The following is a 12,990-nucleotide window of genomic DNA, read 5'->3' as shown; positions in this document are numbered from 1 at the left end:
ATTTACCTACAAGAATGCCGGACAATCCTAATCATACAGCCAATACGCTTGATCTTTTTCTCACAACCAACACTTCTAAGTACACGGTCGAAATGAGAGGTCCTTTAGGCACTTCAGATCACAACTTGGTGATTGTATCTTCTCCAATGGAACCTTTATCTCATGGCTATTCCCAACGTCGTGTTGTTTGGCATTACAAGAATGCAAAATGGGATGACCTGCAAGACTTCTTTTCTTCTTTTCCTTGGTCAGACTACTGTTTCAAAACTTCTGATGTCAACGTTTGCTCAGATTGTGTCAGTGAAATTGTTCTTGCAGGAATGGAATCCTTTATCCCACACTCCACTTTAAAATCTTTTCCTTTATCTAAACCTTGGTTTTCCAATAAATGTGCTAAGGCTGTCCAAGAGAAGAATGTTGCATATCGTAATTGGCTTGTTTCTAATTCTTCAGTTTCATTTTCTGCCTACACCAAAGCTCGCAACAATTGTAAAGCAGTTATTAATCAGTCCAAACTAGAGTTTGAACAGGCTAAGAGTAGAAAACTTGCTTCTTGCCCTAATGGTAGCCGAACATTCTGGTCTCTTACCAAAGCTATTGGCCGCAACTTTTGCCCATCTCTGCTCCCACCTCTGTCCAAACCAGATGGTTCTGTTGTCACTTCAGCCAATGATAAAGCTGACCTGTTAGCATCCCATTTTTCTTCCAGCTCATCTTTAATGATCTTGGTAAAACCCTCCCACCATTCCCACCAACACACTCCATTCAATGATTTCTGTGGTCTTCCTTCAAAAGGATATCAGAAGGATTTTGATGAATATTGATGCTAAGAAAGCTCCAGGTCCTGATGGTATTTCTCCACTTGTTCTCAAAACCTGTGCTCCTGAATTTACTCCTATTCTTTGCCGCCTTTTTTCACTTTCTTATTCCAAAGGTGTTTTTCCTTCTGCTTGGAAATTTGCTCATATCCGGCCATTCCTAAAAAGGGTGATAAATCCCTCCCATCCAATAATCATCCCATTGCAATTACTTCTACTCTTTCTAAAGTAATGCAGAAATCAATTAACCGCCAACTCTTAAATTACCTAGAAACCTTCCGCCTGATCAACGATCGCCAATATGGATTCCATCAGTGTCGATCCACTGGTGATATTCTGGCTTATGTTACCCATTTATGGACTAATTCAATGGAAAAGTTCGGTGAAACACGAGTAGTTGCTCTTGACATCTCAAAGGCTTTTGATCATGTTTGGCATAAAGGTCTTCTAAACAAGCTTCCATCTTATGGTTTGCCAACTGTTTTTTGTAATTGGTTATCCAGTTTTCTCTCTGATCGCTCACTGAGGGTGATAGTAGATGGCTCTCTGTCTTTTAAATTCTAATGCCAGTGCCCCCAAAGTTCAGTTCTTTCCCCCACTCTTTTCCTCTTGTATATCAATGACCTTCTTCCATTGACTGGAAATCCTATCCATAGTTTTGCCGATTATAGCACATTTCGTTCAACTTTCCATTTCGAGAAACCTTGTCCTGCTCAATCAGCTTCAACTTCCCGAAATTCTGCTACCAATTCCTTAAATGCCGATATTCAGGTAATTCTCGAGTGGGTCAAAGACAACTTAGTTGATTTCAACCCTTCTAAAACTCAGTCTTGTCTTATATCTCGCAAAAAGGATTCTTCTGCTCCTATGCTTATCTTTAGGGACACTCCCATTTCTAGGCAAAATGATATATCTCTTTTGGGGATTACCCTGACTTCTAATCTCTCTTGGCACAAGCACATTACAAATATTGCTTCCTCTGCATCTAAAAAACTTGGTTTTCTCTTTCGCTCTCGGCATTACTTTTCTTCCAAACAGCTGCTCACTCTGTATAAATCGCAAATCCGCCTTGCCATGGAATATTGTTCCCACATCTGGGGTGGTGCCCCCAAAACCTCTCTCAGGCTTCTTGATTCCATTCAGAAGAGGGCAGTTAGGTTAATTAATGATTCATCTCCAACAGAGTCTCTCCACTCGCTTTCTCATAGACGTACTGTTTCTGCTGCATGCCTTTTCTACAGATACTTCCACGGGCACTGTTCTTCTGAATTGGCTTCTATAATTCCCGCTCTCTCTTTCAAAACAGTCCAAACATGTGCCGCCACCAGCCAACATCCATTTACTGTCCAACTTCAAACCCACAGAACCAACTTTTCATCTTCCTCATTTATTCATTCAACTGCCGTTTCTGGAACAACCTTCCTTCATACGTATTTCCTGAAAGTTACAATCTACAGAAGTTCAAGTCCAATGTCAACAAATATCTTCTTTCGTCTTCTCAACCTCCAACCCAAACACAGTACTAAGTACTATAGGTTCTAATACCTCTTGTGTTTGGGGGTCACATAAAAAAAAAAAAAAAAAAAAAAAATTAGATGAGAGCCTACTTTATGAAATTTTACTTAATTTGCTAAGTACAAGTACTTTGGAAGCATATAATAATGTATTCTGGAGTTAATAAAAACATTCCTAACATTAAATGAATACTCCTGGTGACTGGTACTTATAAATTTCATTGTTATTGCACATGAAATGCAAATAACAAAATGGCAATTCTCATTTGAGCAGAAAACACAAAGATAACCTTCGATTTGAAAAAAAAAAAAAAAAGTAAAAGAGAATAACCACATGAAAGTGATGATACTCTGGAAAAAAGTCAGGAAGAAAACTATGAAATTCCAGAAAATCAACATATCAAGCTAGTCATCAACTCCAACCTGTACTGTAGAGAATTTTGAGAAAATAATGAACATAAACTGCAAACAGTATATGCGCTCATGGATGATGTTAAGAGTAAATGTCACAATTTCTGTATCGACATTTTTACACAGATGGATGAAAAGGTTTTAAATGTTTCATCTCCAGCAATGTATGTACTTTTCATTTGGATAGATTAGTGAATACAAAAAAATGTTACAATCTGAGAAACTGGCAAACCACGAACTTAAGTGTAGTTTATGCATAACAGTCCCATGGTAAACATGTTTTGTGCACTCTCAGTCATTCTTCTTCATGAAAAATCCATCACTGAAGTTGTGTATCTTTACACATTAGGAAATTTTCTTCTACCCAGGATCATAAGTTCATATACTAACAAGATGGTGTAATCCCTCTTTTTTTTTTTTTTCTTTTTTTTTTCATACCTGAAAATTTCTGAATACAAATTTTCCAAAACAGTGAGATGGGGCAGTCTGATTCCATGGCCAGAGTAATCCCCAGACCTCAACACTACAGTCTTTTTTTACTCTAGATCTTCAGTAAGGATCAGGTTTATTAGCCTTAGCTAGTAAATTTATAGAAATTGAAGAACAGAGTAAGAATAGCTGATATTCGGCTAGCTTTCACTGGGATGACTACTGTAAGATTGGCTGAAGTCACACTGAGATGGCATAGTTATCAATAAAAACTTCAAGACCACTTGTTTCATTCGGTTCTTGATGTATTTCACCATAATGCACACAGTTATGGATCTAATTTTGAATTATCAGTCTTGTTGGGTTTTAGATGCAACAGCAACTTATACCATACTATTCCATTGTGTATTATGTCTGTATGATCATGAATCCATGGGTCTATCTGAATGTTATGCACACTGAAAAATCAAGAATCACTGATGAGAAAACCCTACTTCCTACATCTCAGCTTATGTAATTACAGTTTCAATTAAGGAGGCCTTTAGAAATTCCTTTGGGTTATTAACAAGACCCCTAACACATATCTTTCCAACAAGTGATGTGCCAAAACCAATATACTGTCATAAAAGAGATATAATTCATTAATACAGTGGTAAAATCCTTAATCGTGAACAACCATTCAAACATGTGGCATGAAAACAGCCAGCTGCCCTGGGAGGGTACTTTGCTAGCAGTAGAACCACTGTGGTCAGGTCGATAGTGAGAAATCTTCATTTTTGGCTGCATTAAATTCATAAAAGGAAATATTTTAGGTGGAGTCCTACACGACTAGGACATGTATCCCTTAATACTATATTTATATTAGTGATATCACAACATACATTAATTTTAAGTTTTAATACACCTGGTTGACCATAAGGCAGTTTATTGAGAAAAGATGCAATTTACCAAGAACAGAACTGCTAAAAACAAGTCTACGCAATTTATTTAAATATCAAAAACAACATTGTGCAAATGTAATACTAACATTAATAAATTAACATGGGCACAAAACAAACACATAGCCCATCCTGTATTTTAATAGTTATAAGCCTATAATACTTCTGAAGTATTGCTATTTAAGCATCTTGGACAACGTCCAGTGAAGAGAAATTTTGTATAATGTGAAAATATGGCTGTTGTGGATTTATCAACAATGATGGGTTTCAAATCAACGTTAGCGATTCTTTTGTGGCTGACTCTGATGTTAAGGTCAGACTGGGAGTAATTAACCCCCACAAAACTAAAGTTCATTCCAAAAACATATTCATATATGCTTCAGTTGTAAACAGAACAATTTTTCTAGGCATATTTCCCCCACCTCCCATCATGAGGGCATTTTTTTCAGCCTGCAGAAAAAAACTGACTGTTGATACTGGGCAATGGAGTTGAGACACTGAAACCCCAGACACTGGGTTTATTGTTAATGGCAAAGCTAATGTGTGACCAATATTATTATTATTATTTCACTCTGAGATAATTAACAGAACTGAAGTTCCATACATTTACATTTCAAATTGATATTAGTATTAGTGATGGCCACATGGTGCAAGGAAGCATATGGCTTATGCTGCACCCAAGACAGGAAAAAAAAAATAAAATAAACATAATAATAATGAGAAGGAAATAAAAAAAAATAATAAATAATTAAAAAAAGAAAAGGAAACAGACAACCTATGCACTTCCCTCATCCCGTCAGCTGACAGTTTGGGGACATTCAAAGGTCAGCTGGATATAAGGTAACTTATATCCAGCTGACCAATATAGGTAACTTATTCCAGTAATTTATAACTCACTGGCTAAAATAAAACTTTCTGCAATCCAGTCTAAACATCTCCCCCCATAACTTGAATTTATGGCCCCTAGTTCAAGAATCATTTATGACCATGAAAATTTTGTCTTTATTCATTTTACTTTTGCCTCTCAGAGCCTTAAACCTCAATCAAGTCTCCTTTAAGGTGCCTAGTTTCCAAGCTCTGCAACCCACATATTTGAAGTCATATGGATGCCCTTTTGCTGATCTCACCAGGCAAGTTACCCATCCTTTGGGCCCTTTCAGGAAGCTCAATGTCTTTCTTTTTCACTTTGGTTGTTAACTAGTCACTCTGACAATTTATATTATTAATTCTCATTGAATGTATTAAAATTAAAATTATTAGACTACATCTACTAATATGACATTGGTATTTCTATATGTTTAGATCTAAGTTTCTCGAATGTTCAGAGTGATCACTGAGTGATTTAATTAATATATAACCACTCTCATATTTTTTAGATGGCTTGAAAAACATTTATTTTTGATAGATTTTATCTTAAAATTTCTTATTCATTTTTACTGCAAAATATCAAGATAATATCAAGTGTTTACCTAGACTATTCAGTGGTTACTGATATAACTGAGTTTCTCTTTGAGATTAGAACTTTAAAACTGTTCTTGTGCATATCATCACAACCATAATCACATAAACACAAATGCTTTTGAACAACTGAGGCACATTTTGTTAATGTCTTTGATCATAAACCGAGGGAAATAGCTATGCACAGAAACAACAAATGAAATGACTGACAGAAGTATCAGTCTATTTTATTCCATGCACGCCCTCCCTCCCTCCCTCCCTCCCTCCCCCTCTCTCTCTCTCTCTCTCTCTCACACACACACACACACACACACTTGGTTTGTAGTGATTGGGCTAAAGATACATCACTTCAGAGTTATGTCAGATTATTCATATTACTTGTAATGTTGCTTCAGTAAGCACCTTGGCTTTAAAAAAATAAAATAAAATGGATCTGGTACCATTAAACTGTCCCTAGTTGAGTTTTACCAAAGACACAGTAGTATAAATGTTCTACCATTATAAAGCCTACTACAGTTATATACAGGGTTGTTAACATTAAAGTATCCCTATGTAGAGGGCTCTGGAGAGAGTTCTAAGTCTCGTACTGAAGAGAAATTTGGACAACAGGCACAATAAACAATGCACTCACCATTTATTGCAAAAAAAAAAAAAAAAAAATTGCAAAATTTGTCACTGTATGGCACGTAACTATCTTAGTTATGATAATAACTTATGATTATGCAAATAACTTACATTATTTGCATAATCATAAGTTATTGCCACAGCGCCATTACTCAGCTCTACCATACTGTATAAAAGAAAAGCAGTCTCTTCAAAATCATAGAGTAGATGTTTGCCTGCACTACAACAGCAATGCTAACAACGTTGCAGGAAAAGGCACTATGTGAAGCTGTACTATCAGAACAGCAATGATGCAGCTGCAGCTATCAAAGAATTCCGACGTCAGAAGGCGTGGACCTATGACTGTTGTGCTGTCCGCAAAATGACTGCAAAATTTGAAGTGACAGGACATTTTGGTGTTCAACCACGTAGAGGTCAAAAATGAGTGAACTCCTCTCGATTTGAAGATGTGGCTATGGCTGTCATGGATTTATCAAATCAATCTCCATGTGGTAGCACAAGTGTGCCAGCTGTTTCTCATGAAACGGACATGCCGTATTCCACTGTAAGGCTAGTAATGTGTCAGGTGTTGCAGTACTATCCTTACTAGATGCACATGTTACAGCAGCTAAAGCACAGTGATCAAGATATTTGTTTCACATACGTACTTCAGTTTCTGGCACAAATGACAGTGGATATCACTTGGCCATGGAACATCCTTTGGAGTGATGAAGCCCACTTCTGCTTAAATGGACAAGTGAATACATACAACTGTCGCATTTGGGCAACAGAAAACCCTCAAGTTACTCAAGAGGTCCCGTTGCATTCTCCAAAAGTGACAGTGTGGTGTGGATTTACGGCCATCATTCATGATCGGGCCATATTTTTTTGAACAGGTAACACCGACTGGACCCCCTCATCTGTTCTGTCACTGAAGAGCAATATGAAATTTTGGCAAATTTCACAATACCAGAGCTGCAACAACTTGGGTGCCTTCAGGATACCATATTCATGTAAGATGGTGTGCCACCCCACATCCACCATTGTTTCCAGACATCTTGGCCACCCTAATCACCGGACCTCACCCTATGCGACTTCTGGTTATAGGGTTTTTTGAAGAACCAGGTGTATCAGGAAGGATGTCAAACTCTGGCAGATCTGAAGGACAGCATTAGACAAATTACATTCTGCTGTATAAAATGCTGTTCTTCGAATGGAAACTGTTGTTGACCAAAAGGGAGGACACATTGAACAATTGTAGTGCTGTTCAAGTGATTTGTATTGCCACAGCGCCATATAGCGACAAATTTTGTAACTAATTTTTCCACCCCATAAGTGGTGAGTGCATTCTTTATTGTACCTGTTGCCCAAATTTCTCTTCAGTATGAGCCTTAGAACTCGTTGCATCCCTATTAAAGTATCCCTACATAGAATAGGGATACTTTAATTTTAACAACCCTGTACTTCAAAGCAGCCTACGGACTATACTAGAACATGAAAATAATAGCAAATAAAGTGAATAAGATTTTAAAATACTTCTATAGAAATTTCGTTTTTAAAAATAAAATAAATAAATAATAGTATAATGCATTTAGTCATTACTCACTATATTACTTCTGCTTAACTCCTATTCAAATCTGTAATCACATTTTTCTAAAGGGTGTTAGTTGTTAGAATCAATGGTTGTTTGTTTGTTTGTTATTTGGTTTTTAGGAGCATTAGCAACTAAGGCCATATTGCTCCGGGGATATGCGGTGGTCATTCCCTGACCTTTCCGCATCCTCCGTATTTGGTGGTCATGGGCTCGAACCCCGGTCTAATCAAGAAGCGTGTGCTACGCACTGCCGCTCCTGCCCACCTGGCTACGGAGGCGCCTAGAATCAATGGTAAGGAGAGCTTAGATGAATGTTACTGTATTATGCATTTAATGTAGTTAACGAACTTTATGCTTTGAAAGTGTAAAAGAGGGGCCCATGCAAATTCTGCCCTGCACTGGGAGTCTCCCCACATATCTAGACAGGTTCTTGAATAGTTCCATATTACCAGTTTTTAGGTACACTAATGAATCTACTGCCTCCACATCATATCAGTCTGCTGGCATATAATAACTGAACTCCTAGTGGATGGATTTCATGAAATTTTATATCTGGACATTTAAAAAAAAATCTGTTAAGGCATCCCAAATTTCTATTGGACCATTAGAAATCCAGCAAACATTATTTATTTGTCCATCTGCATGTGTAATATCTTAACTTCAAGGGGACGGATTTTCACGAAATTTTATATTTGAGCCTTTTAGAAAGATTTTCAAGCCTTTCTAACTTTCATTAAAATTGAACCAAAAAAAAAAAACCAGCAATTATTTATTTTTTCATACATATCGCATAGGTCATCTGCATACCATATATTGTAGCTGAAGCACTGGATATTATTGTTGCCATGCACTGGTTGAAAGAATGAATAGGCATGGCAGATGTGCAGAAACAAAATTTTCTTGCTTTGTGCATAAAAGTTGTAGCTTTTTGTTCATTTTTTAAAATTTATTTTTTATTAGTATTATTATTATTTGCTAAAATGTCTGAAATGTAATGCACTGCGTATATTCTTGTTCTTTGGTAAGTTCTGTGGGGAGGGAACCTCTCATTTTCTACTATACCTGGAAGTATATTTTTATTTTCTTTAATAAATTTCATGAATCTTCAAAATAAATTGTGTAACCAGTTTAACTATTTTCATATGAATAAAAAATTGTATAAAACTGAAAATGAGATACCTATACATCATTTCAAAAACGAGATTAAAATTTTTCTGCATTTAGTAAATCTGTATTATTCAAAATGCTAACTTTGGAATGAATCAATATAAAAATATTATGAAACTGTGTCACTTTAAATATCAGATAAGATACATCAATAATGCCGATAAATTAACTTACTCAAGTGGTCCAACAGCATCATCTGATAACAGCACAGTACCCTGCATCCCATTAAACAATTGGGGATTCAAATCTACTTCCTATTTTTTAAAAAAACCAAAGCGATCAGAAAAGTGAATGAAATAACAAACAAATACATGCAATTATATAACAACACAACAAAGGGTATTAAAAAACTGCAAAATGCTCACAAGAATTATTATATAGCAAGCATCATAACTGGAATAAAATGTAGTAAAAAAAATAATAATAAAAAATAAATAAATCATTTTCCCTTTTTTGAAAAGATCAGTGTGTATGTTGATATCAGGGAAGGGGTGTTTCTGAGAAATAAGGTACAAACAGATATTACAGGAAACATGCACACAACAGAAAGATCATTTACTGGAATGGCAAGAAATAAAGTAACAGATGGAAGAATGCTCTATGCATTATAATTTGGGTTATGCAAACACTAGATCCACCTTTTCAATATATGATTTGAAACCCATGATGCATTTCAACCAAACACAAATTGACTTAAAATTTTATACAAGGAATTTTAGAACTGCATGAACTATGCTGCAGGTATACAAATTAAAAAAAAAAAAAAAAAAAAACACTTGCAACTGCACAAATAATTTTAGAACTACACCATTTATATAGAAGGTGCATGTTTAAAACAAACCCTTCCTGCCACATGGAAGTGTCAAGTGATTATCAAACAATTAAACCTTCATCTGTACATGTTCAGGCATCAGCTGAGTTTCATCAACATAGAACGCACATTCTTAATTTATACTGCTTCCCTTATAATATTCATGGATGTGATTACTTCCCCATCCAAAAAATGTGAAGGCTGGATCTACACTTGTGTTTAAGCACTCTGCTAGTTCTAAACATTTTTGTTGAAAGTAACTGCTATATTTGCGCAATTAGTGTACAGTGAAAGGACTGGGATACCTGGTTCCTGGGCAAAGTGATGCTGTCACCCCTCTTGCTAGTGGACAAACCCACTGCTTGGCAGGTATATAGGTACACTGCACTTGCATAGATGGTAATTCGATGTCAGTATGGATAAGTGTCATGAGTTAACTGATTCTGAAAGAGGAATGATAGTGGGTATCCAACACACCCACTATCACTCTATCGAGGGGTGGTACAGAAATTGCACTATTCCCGTTCGACAGCATCAAGAGTGTATCGAGAATATGCCATTTCCGAAATAACATCTCATTATAGACAGCTCTGTGGGTCTAGAAAGATGGTGCATGAACATGGCCATCAATGTCTGTCTCGCATTGTTACAGCCAACCGGAGAGCAACAGTGGCACAAATCGCTGCAGACTTCAACAAGGCTGGGTGGTATGCAGTCGCGGAGGTGTATGAATGCATCGGCACGATCTTCAATTTATTCAAGTATTACAATGTGGATTTTTTAGGTTTGAAGAGTATCACAGATGAAGGTAAGTAAATTAAGTCGGGTAAGAATAGTTTTTTTTTATTGTATTTGCCTATTTTTGCTCTTTTGAGAGTGTTTTTGCTCAGCGCAATCACTACTGCACCAGCTTGTTTGTTTGTTTGTTTGTTTTAGGGTTTTATGGTGCATTAGCATCTAAGGCTATAATGCGCCAAGTCAAAAGGATGTAGAATATAAAACTATAATATTAAAATTATTTGTATATTATTGTAAAATAATATACGATATAAATCGTTCATATAGCATAAAACGATAAAAATATTTTAAATAGAATTATTTAGATTAATAAGTTGTAAAAACTTAAAAATAGCTGACACGTTGTCATTGTCCGATAAAACCTGTCTGAGTGTATAAGGTTCAGACAGATGGCTAAAACATAAACGGCGGTCATTATAAAAGGACGGACATTCAATTAAAATATGACGGACTGTTAAAATGGTGTCACAATTTCTGCACATAGGACGATCGTCTGCCCTCAAGCAAATAGCAGTGTGTCAAGTGACAATGTCCTATGCGGAGTCGAGATAGAACAACTTCCTCTTTTCGGTTCCTGCGCAGACTAGACTGCCAATGTTCAATTACAGGCTTAATGTCATATAACTTGTTTGTAATCTGTCCATGCCATGAGTGTTGCCATTGGGATACCAGTTTCTTTCGAATTACCGACCTGTAGTCTGTATAGGGGACTAACAGGCAAGAGTTAAGTAGGTTTGCTGATTTGGCTGCAGTGTCTGCCAAATCATTTCCTGAGATCCCAATGTGGCCTGGGATCCAGCAGAAACGAACATCAAATCGAGATTGTACAAGGAAGTGCAGCTTCTGCTGTATCTGAGTGAGGACAGGATGAGGGTTGAACCTCATCGATGATAAAGCCTGCAATGAACTCAGAGAATCGGTATATATAATATATTTTTTGTGGTGGGTGGTTCGTATGCGATCTAAGGCTAGCTCAACCGCATGCAGCTCTGCAGTGAACACACTGCATTCGTTGGAGATCTGCTCAGATACCGTGGTATCTGGGAAAACAGCTGCAGATCCAACAGACATTTCTGACCTTGAGCCATCTGTGTAGATGGGCAAGAAGTCAGCATGTTCAGAGCGATCAGCTAAAAAGAGCTGCAGGTAGACGGTGGACGAAGTATTGTCCTTTCTCCAGTTGTTAAGGGAGAAGTTGCAGTTTGGGACACGAGCATGCCAGGGTGGAAAAGGTTGCCCTGGTGATGGGGCAACATTGTCTAATGTGATGTTCAAATCGTTGAGAAGCCTTTGGATACGAATACCGAATGGTTGATTGGCAGTCAGTCTGGCGAATGTTATAGAGATTTTCCCAACGTGGCTCAAAAACGGATGTCCACGTCGGATGGTCTGGCAGGGATTTCAGTTTCAAAGCATACTGTAGAGACAACTGTTTCCTGCGAAGTGATAACGAGGGCTCATTCGCTTCGACATAGAGGCTATGGACAGGAGAAGTTCGAAATGCTCCTGTGGCAATACGGATAGCCTGATGGTGGATAGGATCCAGCCATCGGAGTACGCTGAGTCTAGAGGATGCGTATACCTGGCACCCGTAATCTAACTTAGATCGTACGAGTGCACGATAGAGGCGCAAAAGGGTACATCGGTCAGCGCCCCAGGAATGTGAGGAGATTGCACGTAGGATGTTCAAACCTCTCGTGCACTTCGCACGTAGTTGACGGATGTGTTCCAGAAAGGTCAGCTTTTTATCGAATATAAGCCCCAAAAATCTAGTCTCAGGTACTACTGGGATTGCATTTTGTCCAAGCCTCAGTTCAGGTTCAGGGTGAAGATTGCGCTTTCTGCAAAAATGCATGCAGACAGTATTTTGTGCAGAGAACCTGAACCCATTATTCGTTGCCCATGAGTTCAAATGGTCAATGGTACGTTGCAGTTGCCTCTCAATTACCCTCATGTTGCAGGAATGACAGAATATGCTAAAATCGTCAACATAGAGGGCACAGTTTACAGTTGGAGGAAGTTGTTCTGTGACGGAATTCACTTTAATGGCAAAAAGCGTAACACTTAAAACGGATCCTTGAGGTACTCCCTCCTCTTGGATAAAAGAGCGAGAGAGAGTAGATCCTACACGGACTTGGAAAGATCGGTGACATAAAAAGTTTTTAATAAAATTGGGGAGTTACCTCTAAGGCCGATGCTGTAGAGGTCTTTTAAAATTCCAAATCTCCAAGTTGTGTCATAAGCTTTTTCCATATCAAAGAACACTGACACCAGGTGTTCTCGTTTTAAAAAGGCATCTCGAATGGAAGTTTCGAGCCTGATTAAGTGGTCCAAAGTTGACCTATTCCTACGGAAGCCGCACTGAAATCTGGAGAGAAACCCATTAGCCTCCAAATACCAGATAAGGCGGGCATTGACCATTCTCTCCAGAATTTTGCACAGACAGCTA

At 37.6% G+C, this 12,990-nt stretch overlaps 1 protein-coding gene across 2 annotated transcripts in view; it reads right to left on the bottom strand.

The window, feature by feature from the left end:
- The window catches only part of Rat1 (5'-3' exoribonuclease 2 Rat1), a 458,579-nt gene that overhangs the window by 94,554 nt on the left and 351,035 nt on the right, over positions 1-12,990 (bottom strand). For both annotated transcript variants that reach the window (XM_090376618.1, XM_090376619.1), the window contains exon 27: positions 9,107-9,186. In XM_090376618.1, coding sequence (XP_090232744.1) covers positions 9,107-9,186 — 80 coding nt within the window. The remainder of the gene's footprint in view (positions 1-9,106; positions 9,187-12,990) is intronic.

Source organism: Mastigoproctus giganteus, chromosome 6 (genome assembly GCF_048544385.1).
Source record: "Mastigoproctus giganteus isolate SK-2022 chromosome 6, ASM4854438v1, whole genome shotgun sequence".
NCBI classification, from domain to species: Eukaryota; Metazoa; Arthropoda; class Arachnida; order Uropygi; family Thelyphonidae; genus Mastigoproctus; species Mastigoproctus giganteus.
This window is presented reverse-complemented; position numbering and strand designations above follow the sequence as displayed.